We start from the raw sequence: 20,061 nt of genomic DNA, 5'->3' as shown, positions 1-20,061 counted from the left end.
CCAATGTCTGCTTCTATTCAGATGGGCTAGAGAAGCAGGTTCAAGTTCAGGATAGTGTCCCATGGTGGTTTTCTTAACAGGAAAGACCTGGCTTGAATGTTTCCTGTTTCTGTAAGGTCTCTAGGTAAACACCAGTGCAGTAAGGTCATCCTACAGTCTCCTCCAGTTGTGGGTAACCCCTGGCTTACTGACATTGGATTTCTTACTCTCTTGGTTTTCCAGTTCTTGAGATCCTATCTTGGAGCTTTTTCTTGAGTTTTCAGTGTACTGCATGTTCCCAGAGTTAACAAAGGTTTATTCTACATGAGCTGCATAATAGTGGTCTTGTTGAAAAGTTTGACAAGGGCCTTGTCAGCAACTATAGCCACAGGATCATGTTCTTTTTCTAACTGTATTTTTTGTGAGCGGGGGGGTGGACAAAATTAGTAGGAGAATCAGGATTTTTAAATCAGTCTAACAAAACCATGACCAAATCTTGGTCTCTGGGTGAGAAGATGGATTCCTTTCAAGGGAAGGAATACTTTGACACATTTTGGAAGACTGCTTTTAAAAATCTTGATAATAATTTGTGACTTTCAAATTTTGCTTTCACTAAGCATTGAGATAGAGGGCCAAGAACCATAGCTTTGCAGGCTGTGTTGGGATCAATTTCTAGAAGTTCTGTGGCAGATGAGTGCCAGTCGGATCCCAAAGGCCTCTTCACCTCTTGGCAGCACAGGCTATGACTTCTCCTTGGACATCGAGTAAACACCAGAAACCTAAGAAAGACTGGATCAAACTGCCCTTTTCTGACTGCTTTGTTATTGTCCATTTTAAAATCTCCTTACTTGGTGGATGCATGGGTTTCTGATTTGCCTGGATAACATATATGGTCTTGGGCTTTCCAAGTGGCTCCGTGGTAAAGCACCCTCCTGCCATGTGGGAGACATGGGTTCAATCCCTGGGTCAGGAAGATCCCTTGGAGAAGGAAATGGCAACGCACTCCAATATTCTTGCCTGGGAAATCCCATGGACAGAGGAGCCTGGCAAGCTACAGTTCATAGGGTCGCAAAGAGTGGCAGCAACAATAAACATATAGTCTTTGCTCTGTATAAAATTGTACAGGCAGAACACTCTTTCCAGTATATCTTCTCATAAAATATCTTGTTGTAAAGACTCTGTGGGTGCCTTTTGCATTCAGAATCAAAAGTGCTTTTCATTATCTGATGAATTAATAAAGACTTCTGACCACATTTCCTCTGGGAGAAAGCCTTGACATGCTGGTTGAAAATAAAATTGGCCTATATGTTTGGGAAGGCATTTCCAAACAAAATAAATGACCTTCAATATTAAAAGCCAAGAAGTGCATTAAATGTAGCAGTGGTGATTCTTCAGGTCACAGAATGATGACAGACCTGATGGGGGAGTCAAAGGATTCTCCAGCCTGCAGGCAGGAAGCCTTTATGTTGACCTGCAACATAAACTGATCTTTAAAGGCTCAGAGTGCTTTGCATCATTGGTGAGGTCTTCTTGAGACTGGTTTATTTATATAGGCTCCCTTTCCACTTTTCATAATAATTTATCTCCATCTAGAAGGCTACAGAACACTGAGGATAACTTATGTTCAGAGAATTCATGAGCTATTGAGCTGGAGGTCCTAGCCATGCATGTTCAACGTTGCCCTCTGGAGGCCAAGATGTGGCTGAACTGATAACAGCTTGGATCCTTGTGCAAAGTAGAGATCCAAAAGATAAATTTTCAAGTCACAGTGGAGCATGATGACATGGCGGGCCATGAATTTCATCCTTCCTACCACTCAGTGTATATTTTCAGCTGGATCTACCACATACTCAGGAGGTGTTGTCAAGATTCTGAGTGTTGTTTAAATGCACAAATGTGAATCAATGGTTAAAACAAAAGCCCTAAAAAAAAAAAAAAAAAAAAGCCCTTCCTTCAAATTAACCTATTTTATATTGAAACCTATGCTACTTATAGTATAGGAGACTGTAGTATTAAGATTAAGTCTCCTTCCTTAATTAGCTTTCAGACTAACTTGACATTTCAGTAAAATAAGTGGAAAAAGTGTTATTCTAAAGTACTGAAGGAAAAAGGTCGAATGGAATTTTCATAAAATATTTAAGTGCTTTATTTTCCAGCTCTGATGGATGACTGGGAAAATATAAATAACTATTTTCTGTTTCCCCTTCCTTAGGACGTTTTAATGAGTTTGGCTAAAGCTGTTGCCAATGCTGCTGCCATGTTGGTACTAAAGGCAAAGAATGTTGCCCAAGTGGCTGAGGACACGGTCCTGCAGAACAGGGTGATCGCCGCGGCCACCCAGTGTGCCCTCTCTACCTCCCAGCTAGTGGCGTGCGCCAAGGTAAGCTGGTGGGCACCCCAGCCCTTTCTTCAGAGTGTCACGTGCTCTTATCCGCCTCCAGTCTGTGAGAGGAAACAGGGGCAGAGCTTGTTAAAATTGTCTGAGATTCAGAGCTTGCTTCAGGTGTCTTTTAGGTGAAATGGTAGTATTTTAGCATAAGCTGTCCAATTCCACTTTAATAATTTTTTCCTTGCTCAAGTCCTGAAGCAGTGGTACTTTTCCATGTCTAATTGCCATTTCTGCGTGTAAATTGCTGTGTCTCCCCTTCGGACTTCTCAGCATGTCTTATTTACCCCTGTGCACAAAGAGCTCTTGGATTATGCCGTTATAGCATTATACATGGGTTCAGTAATAACCTACATAGTGGGAGCCCTTTCTGCACTGCACAGTATCAGAATGAGGGATAATGATGTAGTTCATGGTTGTCATTAGGATGCACACACTCTGTGTAACACAGAACCTCATGAAGCACCATCACCCCCGGTTTACTGAAGAGGAGACTGAGGCCCTTAGATGTTACTGAGTGATTACAGCCACAGAAATCATAAGTGCCTGGACTAGGCTTGCAACTCAGGCTGGTCTAACTTCAGATACCCTTTCCACTCAACCATGTGTATCTTTGCTGAGATAATGCATCACAAGATGGTAGGTGTTAGTTTCTCCACCTGACAATACAACATACTGTACAGATGTAAGAGCTTCCCTCATGGCTCAGCAGTAAAGAATCCTCCTGCCAGTGCAGGAGACATGGATTCAATCCCCGGGTCAGGAAGATCCCCTGGAGAAGGGAAGGGCAACCCACTCCAGTTTTCTTGCCTGGGAAATGCCATGGATGGACAGAGGAGCCTGGTGGATCCCAGGCCATAGAATCACAGAGTCGGACACAACTGAGCAACCGAGCACACACGCACGGATCTGTAATCTGGTTCCCCCTGGCATTTTCAGTCCTAGGAGAGGGTTTGCAGCATCAATTGGAGGCATCATTGATGGTCTCCCTCCTCCTGCTTTCCTTGTTCACCAGCCGAGTTTCACAGATGCTGAAGCAACCCACTCTACTCTCTAAACCGTGAAGCAGACTTCCAGGAAATATGTCTGGAAAAAAATTATAATTCTTTGACATAGTCTTTATCTCAGCTTGGAAGACTCAGTTCAGAGGTTCCCAAGAGGAAGAGGTGTGAATGGTAAATATCAGAAATTTCTCTCTACAGAAGTAGTCAGTAGTATCCACGGTAATAGAGCAGTAAAGGAGGTGAAAGTTAGTGGGCATCCAAAAATCACAAAGTGAAATGGTCGAGTATGAGAAACCTCCAGTGACGGTTCAGTTTGATTGCTGGTCCTCTAAGTAAGGAACTGAGGCCCAGGGCAGGGAAGGACGTGGCAGAAGTGCTAGTGGGCACTGGAGACTAGAGTTGTGATGCGGCGCCCAAGACCCACTCCCGTCTCGCTTCAGGTCGTGAGCCCCACCATCAGCTCCCCCGTGTGCCAGGAGCAGCTGATCGAAGCAGGGAAGCTTGTGGATCGCTCAGTAGAAAACTGTGTCCGTGCCTGCCAGGCGGCCACCGACGACACTGAGCTGCTGAAGCAGGTCAGCGCGGCTGCCAGCGTGGTCAGCCAGGCCCTCCACGACCTCCTGCAGCACGTACGCCAGTTCGCCAGCCGAGGCGAGCCCATCGGTCGCTACGACCAGGCCACCGACACCATCATGTGTGTCACCGAGAGCATCTTCAGCTCCATGGGCGATGCTGGTGAGGGGCTGGGCTGGGGCTGTGGGTGGGCCAGGCGGTGTGGGGTTCCCTGATGGCACTGACTGTGAGCAAGTCAGATGATGGTTTCCTGGACACCTGGTAAAAGGGCTAATGCTAATCACTCTCAGTCATAGCCTTCTTCTGAAGCTGGGAAAGATAGAAGGCTTCTAATCTGCCCATCTAAGCAACACCGAGAGACTTAATGTCATCTAGAGTTTTATATGTATATATATAATTTAGGTACACAGTATATCCCTTTTGTTCCTAGAATGTCCATGTTGGCTATGGTAAAGTTGGTGTCGCCACAGGAAGAGGCAAGAATGAGGCTTGGACGTTTATTATACTCAGAGGTCCCAGTCAGGGCGTCTTTGCCTGTCACACAGGGTCACAAGGGAAGCATCAGGTTCTGACCAGATGGCAAGAGACAGGATTGAGGAGAGAGCTCAGGACACTGCCTTTATTGGGATTTCCATAGAAAAAGCAAGATGGAGCAAGACGAACAACCTAGGTTTGACTAGTCTAAATAATTTCAGCTGGCTCTTCCCTTATAGGTATGATCCCAAGTTGCCTCATCCATGGCTCTGGGGTGATGAAGGCAGAGAAATATTGCCTCCTAGCTGTAGGGGCCAGATAGAGGATAGCTCTGGATTGGTTAGTTTGCCACCATACTCTTGGCTAGACCTTTTACTGTCTCTGACTATTTGCTAGCTTTGTGAGGGGCAGTTTCTTTCCAACCAGAAAAGTTTTCCTAAGATGTCAAACATCACTATACACACACACACACACACACACACACACACATATATATATATAACCTTTTCAGCCTATTAGTTAAAAATTAAGTCTCCCCAGACCCAGCCCTGGAGAAGGAAATGGCAGCCCACTCCAGTACTCTTGCCTGGAAAATCCCATGGACGGAGGAGCCTGGTAGGCTGCAGTCCATGGGGTCGCGAAGAGTCAGACATGACTGAGCGACTTCACTTTCACTTTTCACTTTCATGCATTGGAGAAGGAAATGGCAACCCACTCCAGTGTTCTTGCCTGGAGAATCCCAGGGACGGGGGAGCCTGGTGGGCTGCCGTCTATGGGGTTGCACAGAGTCAGACACGACTGAAGCAACTTAGCAGCAGCAGCAGCAGCAGACCCAGCCCATCACTATCCCATCTAAATCTCTGGAAATGACCACTTACCAATTTCCGTTTTACCTGTTCAGAAATGTTCAGTCTTCCTACCTAGATATAGGTGTATGTGTGTATAACATCCTCTTTTTTTCCATATTAATGGAGTTCTATGACATATACTCTTTTGCAGCATTTTTCACTGAATATATTAGAATGTTTCTGCCTGTTGACCTATAGTATTCTTTCTAATGGGAGCATAGTATTCTATTCAAGAATACATCATAATTTACTTAACCAGTTGTTTTCTAATGGTAATTTCCAAATTTTTGTTTGTTTTATAAAGTTAATGTAGTAATGATTCTTGTAAAAATATCTCTGTTTACTTTGGGGAGTATAGATAGTACAGGTTCCCATCATTTGAGTTTCTGGGTCAATAAGTATGTACATTTTTAATTTTAAATATGTCTGAAATTTCTCTCCAGAAAGGTTCCACAGTTTGCAACCCCACCAGTAGTTTGAAAGATGTCTATTTTCCTACTTATTCATCAGCACAGAGCAGTCGAGTTGTTTTTTTTTTTTTTTAAGAAAACTACCTTGTGCTTTTCTCCATCTTTCTTAAGTGATTTAAGAAGTGGGTTCTTTTGGTTCTTTCATTTAAATAAACTTCATATTGTGGGATTTTTTTATATCTATAGAAAACTTGCTGGAGTAATAGACTTTTCCTTTACTATTCCCTGTTTCCTCTGTTTTTAACATCTCCCCCAGCCTACAGGACATTGGTCAGGACTGGGAGATGAGCATTGGTACATTACAGTTCTTTAAACTACAGACATTATTCAGATTTCACCAGTTTTTCACTAATGTCCCTTCCTTGTCCCAGGAGCTAATCCAGTGTACCTTGAATCGAGCACATTATGATTTTCATGAAATTTCCCATTCCCCCTTCATGCTGATAGTGCCTCAGGATTCTCCACAAATGACCCAAAGGAGGATATTGCTCATATTTGAATCGTTTTATTTTTTAATGTTTATGATGGTAGCCCTCCCACTTCCAAAAGGAAGTTGAAACAGATTTCAATAAAATCACAGTTCCTAAGAACAAGATCAAAGCCAATGCTGGGAAGGAAAGGGTGAGCAAAGAAATAATTGATAGGGAGACTGGGCCAAAGCAGATCTCAGCATCTGAGCATGAAACTGGGGTCTGTGCTTTCTATGAGTTAGAGCCAAGTGACACAAATAGAGTGGGTTATGTGATACCACTCATCTGATGTTAGGCAGGCTCAAAATTAAAAAATAACTTTTTTCTATGCACATTACTCAAAGAGCTTATCATAGGGGCTTTGGTGTAAGAGACTCTTGACATGTGGAAAATAGTATTTTTTATATAAGTATTTACTAAGCATAAATGCATATAGTAAATCCACATAATCTTGTTCCCTGCCTTCTCTTTATAAAAAGTTCCTCTTAGGTTACTTATGTCATCTCTATCCCGCACAGTTAGAGACTGAACTTGGATGCCTCTGGGGTAGACAGGCCTGGCAGCCATAGGGAATGTTTTTGGTTCTGGGTCTGACTTGGCTTCATTGCTTAGGAATGGAGCATGGAGGCTCATTTCTCTTTGTCCTTTTTGCCAGAGGAACAGAGACGAGACTGTACTGGCCCCTGAGGTTTCCCCTGAGCTTTAAGAGGCAGACGCACAGACTGCATCCTCTGTCCCACCCTCTAGGTGAAATGGTACGCCAGGCCCGGGTCCTGGCCCAGGCCACCTCAGACCTCGTCAACGCCATGAGGTCAGACGCGGAAGCTGAAATCGACATGGAGAATTCCAAGAAGCTCCTGGCAGCAGCTAAACTCTTGGCTGACTCCACAGCTCGCATGGTGGAGGCTGCAAAGGTAGTACATTGGATTTATTCACTTGAAAAGTGAACGTTATTGAAAGTGAGAATCTGAAAGTTACCTTCAAGATAAAGAGTAGTTAACAGAGTATATGTTTTTATTTATTTAAAATCTACGTGGCTTTGTAATGCTTAACCTTCTTCAAGTGGGACACAGGGAAATCATGGAACACGTGAATGAAACTCTTTAGGAAAATGGTGCTGACTCAGCCATAGATAGCAGAGTCCCTGCTTAGCAAGTATTCTTTCCATTGAGGCATTGCCATTGACGTTATTGAAAATGGTGACTAAAGTTGAGATTTTCAACAGTAAATTCACTTTGACCTGTTTTCTTCCTGTAGCCTTAATGTCACTTTACCCTCCGTTTGACTTCTCAGCTAAACTTCTTTCAAGATTTTGCATAAGTGACCAACTTGTGATTACCAAAGGGGATGTGGGGGAGAGATAAATTAGGAATTTGGGATTAATATATACATACTATTATATATAAGATAGAACTAACTGTATAGCACAGGGAACTCTGTACTCAGTATTTTATAATAACCTATATGGGAAAAGAATCTGAAAAAGAATATATATATATATATATATATATATACAGGCAAAATTCAAAAGATTACCTTATATATGATTTTATATGTAATTGCCTTATATAATTTTATACCTTATACAATTCATGTATATATATGATTAAAAAAATAGAAACCAGCTTCAAGTTCATATCCCCAAGGTAACATGTTGAATGTATTTCTATGCATTTTCAGGTTCATTATACATCCCCCACAGCTTAGCCTGTCTCCTTGGCTTCTAACAGAACAGTAGGGTATCTCAACCAAGTATGTGAATTTCATTCACTTTCAATGTCTGTGACATGCAGTGATATCCAGTAGACCTTCCTCCTTGTCTAACTCATCATTATATTACCTGAGGGGCTGAGAGTCCTCGGAGATATATCCTGTGTGGGACTGAAGAGAATCCCAAGGAGGGGCAGAGTCTGAACTTCCTTTTTCTGCTCTGATCCCTCTTTCTGCCAAGAAGCTCTGCTTCTAACCATGCCTTTTAGCAAAAATACACATTAGACCTTTGGATTATAGTAAGTTGTTTTTTTTTTTTTTTTAAGGTTGTTACTAGTTTTCTTTCCTTTTTTCTCCCTTCTTTCTAAGTTTAAACAAAGCCATTTGAAGCAAACCCTCATGTTCACAAAAATTACTTGCTAGGCTGGAAAGAACTTTAATGAAAAGTCTGCATATGTGCTGAGTTGCTTCAGTCGTGTTCAACTCTTTGCATCCCTAGGGATTGTAGCCTGCCAGGCTCCTCTGTCCATGGAATTCTCCAGACAAGAATACTGGAGTGGGTTGCCATGCTGTCTTCCAGAGTGAAAAGTCTAGTCCTTTATTTTACAGATGAGAAAATTAGAACTAAGAGAAAAGTTAAGCCTATTATCCGGTAACCAGGACTAAGCCGACCAGCGTGCACATTTTTTTCTAGATGTGTGGTCGTGGTCCCCAGACCCATTCACTGCATATACCGACTTACCAAAGTATTTGTTATTTTGGATTATTTATATTAAATGGGACAAGTTGAGTGTTTTTCTAAGTTATTTTAATCTTTTAGTTAAAAGTCATCATGGCAATATTTTAATTGCTTAATTTTGTTGAAAGATAAAGAATATATGGTAGTTAGACTTACAAAGAATATATTTAATGTGAAGAAAAAATATAGATAATCAGTAACTAAGATTGCAGGCCAAAATTAGTACCCCATATCTAATATATGTTCATCATCAAAGACATTGCTAAGGAAGGATCCAGACACACACGTCAGTATAAAGTACAGAAATGGTGCTTTCCTGCTGCTTGAACACGCAGTTTAGGCTGCTGTGCCACAGGAGGCATTGATAAAAAATGCCCAGTGACCAGAAAAAATGACTCTCATGAAAGCAGAAGAATGCAAAAGGAGCCCTAACAGTCCTTTCATGTGTGAAGTGCAAAGATAGAATTTTTTAGTTGCTAGAAACACAAAATCAAGACTAGTGAAAGTGGTTTTAGATTTGAAAGATTGGGAGATTCCATCCAAGAAGATTGCCAGTACAACTCTGCCATGGGTGTTAGATCTGTTCCACTCAGTGTGAATTTCTATGACTTCTTATAAATACCGCAGTTCAGAGAAGTCAATTTTTGCAAATTGGTAAACTTGGCTAGGTGGCCATATGGGAAATGGAGACGTTCAAAAAATTGATTTTCAGTAATTGGTGTGTTTCTTTCTGCCTTGCAAGCAATTATTATAGCCTGAAAATGTTCATGGAAAGAAACTCGTTCATCTATTTACATCCAGTGCTGGTCACAAAACATCCAGGCCCTGTGCAAAGAATCTTGATTGATGCTTTTATTGCTGGTAGAGGTAGAAGACTGGATAAGCTTTATGTTTTTGTTGATTTGGGGCTTCTCTGGTGGCTCAGATGGTAAAGAATCTGCCTGCAATGTGGGAGACAACGGTTCAGTTCCTGGGCCAGGAAGATCCCCTGGAGAAGAGAATGGCTACCCACTCCAGCATTCTTGCTTGGAGAATTCCATTGACAGAGAAGCCTAGCAGGCTCCAGTCCATGGGGTCACAAAGAATCGGACGTGACTGAGTGACTAAGACTTGTACACTCACTCATCATGCAGTAAAATTATCTTCTCCCTACATTGTCTTTAGCCTTTCTGTTCTTCAAAACCCTACTTATCTAAGTAAAATCCACTTGGACTTCTCCAGTAACGTGATAAAAGAGCCATGGGCTTACACGAGGGAAGCATGGCCATCGGCAGTGCATGGAACCCTCCCCTTTCCATGCCAGGATAGCAGCATCAATTTCTCTTGTTACTTTAGTACAATTGGGTACCAATTCTACTTGAATACATTTGCCAACTCAGGCTCTCTAGAAATGTAATTTCTAGATATGGTCTTTCTTGAACAACATTGCCTCATAGAACTTTGAATGGCATTCCTCTCCCTCCTCCCTGCAACCTGGGCCCCTGTGGGATACTGTAATCTTAGCCCATTCTCATTCGCCAGTACAGCAGGACAGGAGAATCTTTCAGCAGGGATATGTGTCTGTCACTCTAATTAAAATATAGCTCTTCCCGAGAGATGTGAGCAGGAGGGACTTAACAGCTTTTAAACCGTGGGTTTCTGACCACAAGGTAATTGATATGGATGACGAAGGCTATCACCTTAAGTGTTACCATTGGATTTCTCCTGTTTCGCTGTGCATTGTTGAAACATCCCATCCCCTGGTAGATTTTTATTGAGAGGAAACATCTTTGTCACAAAGATACTGCTCGGAGCATTCTGAGATATCTTGTACTCCTAGGAAAAATAAAATTGAAGGCACAAATTCAGTGTCTTTGGCACATTGCCCCCTGGACCTCCTGAAATCTTTGCTTTCACCTTGGCAGGGGGCTGCAGCCAACCCTGAGAACGAGGACCAGCAGCAAAGGCTGAGAGAAGCTGCCGAAGGTCTCCGGGTAGCAACCAATGCTGCAGCCCAGAATGCTATTAAGAAAAAAATCGTCAACCGACTGGAGGTCAGTAAGGAGTAAAGAGCCTGGTTTGCTAGAGTTTAGATTTGCAGAGAGTCCATTGAAAGAACAGTCGAATTCATAAGGCAATGCCCATCCAAAGGAAGCTAAATCAATATGGATGATGCAGTTTAATGTATTAGATGCCATGAGCAACTTGAACAGCTGGTTTGGGGCCACTGTTCGTTTACGTCCCGTGGTTTAGATCCATTGACACAGTTTGAAAAACTGCTTCAGGTCATGTTTGCACAAAGCCAAGATCTTTTCAAAGTTTAACAGTCTTGAATAAAATTCAAATTTTCTTTCAGGAGGAACCAGGATTTTTGTGGGGTTTTTTTGTTTGTTTGTTTTCCCCTGGCATTAAGGGATATACATGTTCAGGGAAAAATGTAAAAATGTAGCTAAAATGTAAATATTTTGTTGGAGGTAATGTTCTTTTAGGACTTCCAATAGAAAGTAATCACTTTTGAAGATTGGAGATGGGAATAAAGAGGTATGAAAGGGACTAATAAATACTTTTGTCATTTTTCAGAATGCTCATTTATTCTTGGGAAAAAAGTAATAGGTACAAATTCTTTAGAAAATGAATCTCACAAATGTACACAGGAGACTCTTAGGGTACAATTTGGGGGGAATTTGAGGCCAGAACTTGCCTGTCTGGTGAGGAATCCCAACGTGTAGTTTTCTGGGTTCTGGAAAACAACCGGCCTCCATGTCCATGGAAGGAGACTGGAGAGTCAACATGATTAAGTGTGCCAGGCCCAGAAAGGCCTGGGCCTTTCTGAACCCAGGCAAGTCAGGAGCACCAGTGTTTATGCCTGGCACGTGACCCAGAAAGCAGCCCATGCCTCATGGGAGAGAGAGGCCTTTTTCCTAAAACATTTAGGCTTGGTGCTGCTTATCAGTTCCATATGGTCTTGGGACTTGTCCCTTGTCTTTTGTGGAAAGAAAAATGAACACCGGAACTTGGACACTCAAGCCAGCCTCTCTTTTTCATTTGTCCCAGGCAACATAAACCAAAGGAAGACATCAGGACTCAGCTAGGTTAGGATTCAGTGGTGCTGAAAGGGTGGAGTCTGCGCCTGGCGCTCCCTTTCTTATAGCTGTCCGGTGCCCCCCTTTAGTGGAGAGATGTATATCAGTGTGTGTGTGTGTGTGTGTGTGTGTGTGTTTGCACACGAGAACCCTGGCTCACCTCCTCTCTCTGTCCCGCTCCCCCCCCCGCCCCCAGGTTGCAGCCAAGCAGGCTGCGGCTGCAGCCACACAGACCATCGCCGCCTCCCAGAACGCAGCCGTGTCCAACAAGAACCCCGCGGCCCAGCAGCAGCTGGTGCAGAGCTGCAAGGTGAGGCTCTGGCCACCGGAGAGCCAGGTCTGCTGAAGGACACCCTGATAGCATTAGAGCACGTGGTGCCGGCTAATTCAGTTAAGACCCATCACCCAGGCCCCTAATCCAGTTTGTTCTGGCTCCCGTGTTTCAGGTGTACACACACATACGCACATCTGGCTTTTGTCTATTAAGCGGATGGCCTGTACTTGGAAGGGAAGCACAATGTTTTTACCAGCGTTGTCTTTCCTTTGTCTGGATTCTTTTCTCCTTTTTGTGAGCACAAATCAAGGACAATCGATGATGAGGCCATTTTCCGGCTCTGAAGCAGTAATGAAGCATCGAATTTCCCAAGTGCCTCCCTCCCTTTGAGCAGTGGCATGTACCTTCAGTCTTGGATTTATCCGTCCTGCCTGGTCTCAGTGCTGCTCTGCTCGGGGCTTACTCTGGTTACCTGATGGATCTTCGGAGACCAGGCCCTGATTCCATGCTGAAGCCACAGTGCCGCCGAGTGTGCAGCACGCCTCTGCCGCCTTCTCTGAAGGCCCACGGTTGACTCCCGGGAGAGCCCTGAGCAGTGCCAGATGCACACTCTCATTGCATAGCTGTCGCCCACATCTTGGCACCGTTTCTCACTAAAGTCTCCCACAAGCGTTTGCAGTCCGCCGTGGGACCTGGATGTAGGGACATGTTAGATTTATGACCCCTCTCTCTCCTTTCTCAACTCCCCTCTGAAATGCTGCATGCATGAGGGGTGTTGTTGCCTCTACTTTAGAAATGGCTTTACTTCTGCAGGGAGACCACCCGGGACCCTTTAAGTCCCGAATCCCGGGTCTCTGAGCCCAGCCCCTCATTAGGGAGCAAGTTTTCTCTGGTAGAAAAGCCTCAGCAATACAGGAGGACCCTGACCTTGGAACTGTGCATGTCAAGGGGGTTTTTCTGAGAGCCAGGTGCCTGCTATGGAGAGAGATGGTTTCCTATCAGGGCCTGGCATCAGCCGCCAGTAGGCAGAGCAAAATGGCATTTCCCTTCTCAGAGAGCACATGCCTCTTGCGTCCAGGTAAATAGTATGAAACCCCTCACCTCTGCATTTTATGAGGAAACTGAACATACTCATCCTGTGGGTATCCCTGTCAGGGGATGAGAGCATTGCTGTTTATCAGGATGCTGTGCAGAAGGGAAAGCGGACCAGATTGCTGGAGAGGATCCACGGACAGTCTCCTCGAATTTTTTTTTTTTTTTTTTAGATTTTTGCCTAAATGGACTCCTGAAAAGAACATGTCACCAGGGTGGGCTGCTCTTGGGCCCTTCCTTAGAGTGCTGGCCACTGTGCCATGAGCTCTGAGGGCCTGGTTAGTCAGACGGGGCATGGGCGCAGAGGACGTGTGGGAGAACTCTGAGTGAAAGGCCGTCATCTCCTCGGCACGGTGGAGATGGTCTCTTTCAAGTGCTCTCACCACAGGATGCTGTACTCCCTTCCCCACGCTGGGCCAGTGGGTTTCCCCATTTAAGAAATGAGAACAGAGGAAGGGGAACCATGGTGACGTGAAAGTTGATGGACAGAACGTATAACCACAAAGTCAGAAATCGACATGCTGAAGTATACTGTTAGTTGAGTATTTCTCTCACTTTCTTCTGATCATGGGACTGAATAAATCTCTACTTTACCTATAAATTGGAGAGATTCTTTAATTCTAGGGTTTTCAATCCTCATGAGTCAGGATGGTATGAGTTGCTACTGGTGAAATTGTTTTCAGGCCAAGTTATAGAGGATCGTCTTGTGCTGGGTGTGTTGGGACCTGGAGGACCACAGGGTAGGGGGTGTGCAGGAGGAGCCTTCCCACAGGTGCTGTGTTGGGACGCAGTGTTGGCAGGGACCCTGCTGGCTACAGCTGCTGAGTGAATGCAGGGTCTGGACCAGGCATCCCCCCAGGAGGGAAGGCACACCTACAGAACATTATCACTTGGGGCATTTGCCCCCGCACGCTGTGTTGGTAACTCACCATCCTGGATGTGCTCAGTTTTCATCTTTCTTGCTTCCTGCAGGCGGTGGCTGATCACATTCCTCAGCTGGTCCAGGGGGTCAGAGGGAGCCAAGCTCAAGCAGAAGACCTGAGCGCCCAGCTGGCTCTCATCATCTCCAGCCAGAACTTCCTCCAGGTACTACAGCAGCATTCGCCCCGCTCTTCCCCAGAACCAGAACCCACCCCACCCCACACTGGGCAGGGGGTTCCTTTATCCTTACGAGAGTACTTCACAGATTCTAGAGCAAGAGCAAAGTTTTCATAGTAAGCAGACCTGGAGAGGGAGATGGAGCTTGGCAAAGCAAGATGCCGACGTATAGGGAAATTGCCATTTTTCTATCTATATTTCTCTTCTCTGAGGGAAGACATGTAACCAGTTCCATTTTTTGAGAACAGCCTAGTACTCAGTATTGCTTTAGGTTCGCTAGTTTCTGGAATACGTCATGCCATTATTCACTGAGTTTTCCTGGTGGCTCAGACGGTAAAGAATCTGCCTGCAATGCAGGAGACCCCGGTTTGATTGGTTCGATCTCTGGGTCAGAAAGGTCCCCTGGAGAAAGGAATGACTACCCGCTCTAGTATTCCTGCTTGGAGAATTCCATGGACAGAGGAGTCTGGTGGGCTACAGTCCATGGAGTCACAGAGTCGGACACGACTGAATGACTAACACTATGACAAGTTTCCGGAGTATCTCATGGCGCTATTCATAGCCAGGGAAACAAGAAGCAGTGAGTACATCTTCTCCAAAGGTGTCATGCCTTCTTGTGACAGTTGTAGAATTAGTGAGTATTGTTGGTCTTTGTTAAGTGAGGCTAGGTTCACTTTTTTTTTTAATTCAAAAAAATATGACTATTAAGTTGTGGGAACACTCCCCCTTTGTACTTCTTGTTTTCACATCTCTCAGCACTTTGCCAACTTGGACCCCGTAAACAGTCAATTTGGTTTGGTATGTTTCTTCCTTATCCCTGTCTATTCAAATCTCTACTTACAGGACCCACTGATACATCTATTTGGTTAAAGTGCCTTAGCTCTGACATGCAGGTATAGAACATGAAAAGCTTGTGCTTCCTCACATTTTAACTTCATACATAAACACATTTATGTATGTATGCATTCTCTTGGGATTCACTGTGTATTAACTGTGTTTTTCAAATTAACATTTATTAAGAACATTGATGATTTTGATTCATAGTCTCCCATCTCCTATACTCAGTGGTTAGCTTTTCTTCTGTCATTGGGCATACAGGTTGTTTACAGTCAGTTGCCATCATAAACAACCTGTGATATGATAAAAATAAAAGAGACTTAATGTGTGCTCAAATCTTTGCCCCTCCTAAATTGTTTCCTCAGAGTAAGTTACTAGAACTCAGATTGCAAGCAGCTTATTTTTATCTTGGGACATCGAGAATTATGGCTTAGACCAATTGTTTGTCTTCTGCTGTAGGTGGTTAGCGGGCCTGGACGCAGCCGTGTCTGTCCCACGGTCAGCAGGATTGTAGGGTCTTAGAATAGTACAGTGTGGATGTGTTCCAGGGCTTACTCTGCCAGTCCCTACACTTGTTTTCCTGTTTCTTTTGTTCTTCTAATCTTGCTGTGCATCAGACTTTTACAAGAATAAGTTCAGAGTCAGAAATAAATAGAAATGGAATCAACAGACCGAAAGTTTCAAACTTTTTTTCAAGTTTACATTTTAAACTTTCTTCTTCTGTGCGATAGAAGAACCTTTCCAGGAGGATGAATGAATCTAAGTGTACAGCTAGAGTGTATGGAGCACACTTTTTAATACATGTCTTCCAAGTTGGGAAGGCAATCATTAAAAAGTTTTTACCAATTTGCTTGGTAAAGCTTTTATTGTTTGATTTTGCCTTTCTGTGGTTTTCACAGTGTTTAACAGTGGTCATGTTTCAGTTATTTGTTTTTATTATGTAAACTTGTGTCTTTATGCTTTTTGTATATTCATTCTAATTTTTCGTATAAATCCTCATGAATTCTTTAAATATTAATAATATTCCTATGTTCTTGATATTTATGACCTGATATTTAAATTGTTATAGCTGTGCTAAGAGCAATTGTGTAGCATACATATCAATACCCTTAAAATTATGTATACTCTTTGCTCTGGTAACTTTATTTCGTAGAATTTATTTTTAAAAAAAATGAATGTGTACAACATTTTAGCTACAGAAGTGTTTATCACATTATTGTTTATTATATTTGAAAATATGAAAACATACTCAATACAGAATTGAAAAGTCATAACAGATGTATACACTGGAGTGTTATAACAGCTATCAAAAAATAGAATATGTGGAACAAGGAGATTGAAAAACAGAATAAGTAGTATGATCTTATTTTGGAAAATATATGTGCATGCACACAGGACCCACACATATTGAAATTTTCCTGGATTCTGAGATGTGAGAGGTCATTTGTTTCATTTTATATCCCTGTATTTTTCTGAATAGTCTATTAGATATAGTTGAGATACATATTCAAGAGCTATTCCAAGAAACACAATATCTTTAACGAGAAATCTCTTTCAAATCTTTTTTAAATAAGAATTTCAAGCCACCATCCCAATTTTAATTTTACTCCCCACTCTACCCACAAAGACACATACTTTTTGTTTCAAACATTCCTAGAGTGTCCTGCCCTAGAGTATCTGATTTGGGGTGGCAAATTTGGGGGGAAACTAGATAGTTTTAATGTTCATTGTTTTAGGCCAAAGTAAGTTGTGACTGATATGGTGGCATTGCTCTCTGGGTCTCTCTTCTCTGACTCTCGCTGCCCAGGAGCTGTCTGACTTTCTGTTTTTCTCTCTACAGCCTGGAAGCAAGATGGTATCCTCTGCCAAAGCTGCAGTGCCCACGGTCAGCGACCAGGCTGCGGCCATGCAACTGAGCCAGTGTGCCAAGAACCTCGCCACCAGCTTGGCAGAGCTGCGTACCGCCTCACAGAAGGCAAGTGCACCCTCGTCATGGCAGTTAGCTTGCCGCAAGTGGAGCTTTTAATTCCTTGCTGCTTGTTGTGACCTGGGTGTTCCTTGGGGCCAGAACATTGCTGGGCATGTTTCTTGGTGAAATTGTCTGTTTCCTTTGCTTGACCATTAAATATGCTTGTGTGGACTGACTTCTACCACTTTTAACTGCTGTCTCCTCGACTTAGTTATCACCTTCTGGTTACAGATGACTTTGGTTAAACTATGCTAGGTTACATACTCCCCCCTCCTCCCTTATGCTGGGACTAGCAATGATCTATTTCTCACAATCTTAGAGGAGACTGGTCATCTGTTTCTTGATGCCAGGTAGATTGTGGGCAGAGTAAGTGATCACATCATTCAGACATTATCTTGTGAACTTAGTAACAAATTATTTAGGTGGTAGGTCTAACTTGGAGGATCATTTGTATTATCTTTGTCCTGAAAGTTTTCCACGTCTTAAATGGGAACATTCACCTTACCAGGATTCTTAATAGAACAGAATTAGGGATTGAGGAGTTTCTGTCTCTGGAACTTATTAATTCCCAAAGACCCTCCTTACCGTTCTGTTTGATATGGTATTAGCATGAAGTTCTGGCATGAATTCATTGTTCCTTACTGTAACATTCCCTTTGTAGAAGCAAGCAGCCTCATACATGACTAAGGGAAGAAAGTTTGAAGCTGATTTGAATTTGTAATATAACAGTGTACTATATCACCTAAGGAAAGATATAATCTAGAGATTTAGATTATATCTAATAAAAAAGTTATTTTGAACCCTGTTTCTCAAAGAGAGGTCCCGAGGCCATCTGCACTGGGATCACACGGAAGCACTTAAAATACAGGCTCCTGGCCCTTGCCCCTGAGCACCCAAGTCAGCGTCTCAGGTTCTAGAGCCCAAACGTCTGCATTTTAATAAATTTCTTCAGTGACCCTGACACACCCCACTCCAACAACTGCTTTGGAGCTGTGAGCCCCACAGTGGGACTCAAGCAAGACTGTTCACTCGGTTCACGAAGATTCTGTGAGAGCTTCCAATTATTTTTGTATATAGTGTGAGGGTTAAGTGTATAGGCTCTGGGACTTCCCTGGTAGTCCAGTGGTTAAGACTCTGTGCTCCCAACGCAGGGGGCCAGGGTTCAATCCCTGGTTAGGGAACTGGTCCCACATGTGGCAACTAAAGATCCCGTAGGCCACAGCAAAGTTCTAAGACCCAGCTCAGCCAAATAAATAATTTTTTAAAAAAAAGAAGAATTTGAATCTAAATATTCAAATTCTGGCCTTGCTATCGACTAATTTTGTAACCTGGCAACTTAATTAACCTCTCTATGTCTCAGCGTCCTCACCTAGTAATACTAACCACAGAAATCAATCAAATAGTGTGTACTGCTGCTGCTGTTACTATTATCTAAAAATGAAAGATGCTAAGATTTACCTGTTTTTAATATATTTGTGTATAATTTATTAATGAGTGTGTTGGGGATGTGATGAAAGCATTTGGAGACTAGTGTTTCTAAAAGATCACAGAATAAACTAGTTTTCTTTAAAGTTTTTACTAAGGAAAAATATCTTTCATAACCTTCAGTATGAAAAGGTAATGGTTTACAATCTAGAGATTTGAAAAAGAATTGACTCTTGAGAGTCCCTTGGACTGCTAGGAGATCAAACCAGTCAATCCTAAAGAAAATCAGTCCTGAATATTCCTTGGAAGGACTGATGCTGAAGCTGAAACTCCAATACTTTGGCCACCTGATGCGAAGAACTGACTCATGGGGAAAGACCCTGATGCTGGGAAAGATTGAAGGCAGGAAGAGAAGGGGATGACAGAAGATGAGATGGTTGGATGACGTCACCGACTCAATGGACATGGTTTGAGCACACTTGGAGAGTTGATGATGGATAGGAAGCCTAGCGTGCTGCAGTCCATGTTGCAAAGAGTCGGACACAACTGAGTGACTGAACTGAACTGAATTTTGGTATGGACTTGTCCCTAGAGTCCTGGGTTCATTTGTTGGTTCGTTCATTCAGCTGCCACATGCTTCCCAAGTTTCTGTGTGCACTCATACTGTGCTGGTTGCCCCATTTCTAGAACCCAGACACAGTGAATAAGAATGCTCTTAGTATGAGAGGCAGTGTATTGCAGATATAAACAGCTTCAAGGAGACTTTAAGTATATCCTGTTGTGAAGCACACACAATTGATTATTTAGGGAACTTAGGACTAAAGTCTTAACTGAGCATAATTTTGTTCTCTTAGGAAATGCTAGTTACCTTTGCTTGCTCTTGCTAAATTAGGAGAGTCATTGATTATATCCCGAAAAGCATTCATGTGTTGCAAGGTACTGGGGTTGCTTTTCCAAGCAGACCTTCATGTACATATTCCCATCTCTGTTGACAGGCCCACGAAGCCTGTGGTCCCATGGAAATCGATTCAGCACTGAGCACCGTGCAGACCCTGAAGAGTGAACTGCAGGACGCCAAGATGGCGGCTGTGGAGAGTCAGCTGAAGCCACTCCCCGGGGAGACGGTAGGAGATATCAGTGGCAGCCAGGGGTGGGACTTCACCTTCAATTAGGATACATTGAGGCATTTTTAGAAGTTGTGGGTCAGTGCGCCTAAATTTCAAGCCTTGTTAATGCAAAGCCCAGGATGGCCCCATGTCTCTAGAACTAGGGTAGAGATGGCTCCAAGGGGTCTCTGGTGATGGGTCTGTGTGTGCTCCCCTAGGGTGTGCCTGGGATGACCAGGCATCTGTTAATATTCACCCCTCTTTTCCATAAACAATACCTGCTGGTGGTTGTGCCTTTTTCTGAAAAGAATGCCCAGTGCAGCTGAATGAACTGTGTTTACACATAGAAGTTCTGGCTTTCTTGGTTCAGGATGTATCATCTACCAGTTGTGAGCAAGTCCTGATCTCCATGTTCCAAGTATTTTATCTGTGAAATGGGTGGCAGTTAAGTTATAAATATAAATGCAAATTATTTTCAACAATCATATTCAAAAAAATTTTTTTCCATTGTATAATGGGCAGTGACAAAGCACTTTGCTGTAGCA

General features: G+C 43.1%; 1 protein-coding gene and 1 non-coding gene across 11 annotated transcripts in view; both read left to right on the top strand.

The window, feature by feature from the left end:
• TLN2 (talin 2) overlaps nt 1-20,061 on the top strand; it is a 495,231-nt gene that overhangs the window by 343,725 nt on the left and 131,445 nt on the right. For all 10 annotated transcript variants that reach the window (XM_024997998.2, XM_024998001.2, XM_024997999.2 and 7 more), the window contains 8 exons: nt 2,192-2,359; nt 3,810-4,104; nt 6,952-7,118; nt 10,558-10,686; nt 11,912-12,025; nt 14,054-14,167; nt 16,857-16,991; nt 19,406-19,534. In XM_024997998.2, coding sequence (XP_024853766.1) covers nt 2,192-2,359; nt 3,810-4,104; nt 6,952-7,118; nt 10,558-10,686; nt 11,912-12,025; nt 14,054-14,167; nt 16,857-16,991; nt 19,406-19,534 — 1,251 coding nt within the window. The remainder of the gene's footprint in view (nt 1-2,191; nt 2,360-3,809; nt 4,105-6,951; nt 7,119-10,557; nt 10,687-11,911; nt 12,026-14,053; nt 14,168-16,856; nt 16,992-19,405; nt 19,535-20,061) is intronic.
• Nucleotides 18,094-18,166, top strand: TRNAG-CCC (transfer RNA glycine (anticodon CCC)). The gene has a single exon. It is a non-coding gene; the product is annotated as a tRNA-Gly (tRNA).

Source organism: Bos taurus, chromosome 10, assembly GCF_002263795.3.
Source record: "Bos taurus isolate L1 Dominette 01449 registration number 42190680 breed Hereford chromosome 10, ARS-UCD2.0, whole genome shotgun sequence".
Classification (NCBI taxonomy): Eukaryota; Metazoa; Chordata; class Mammalia; order Artiodactyla; family Bovidae; genus Bos; species Bos taurus.
The sequence above is the reverse complement of the archived record's forward strand: the minus strand, read 5'-3'. Positions and strand labels throughout refer to the sequence as shown.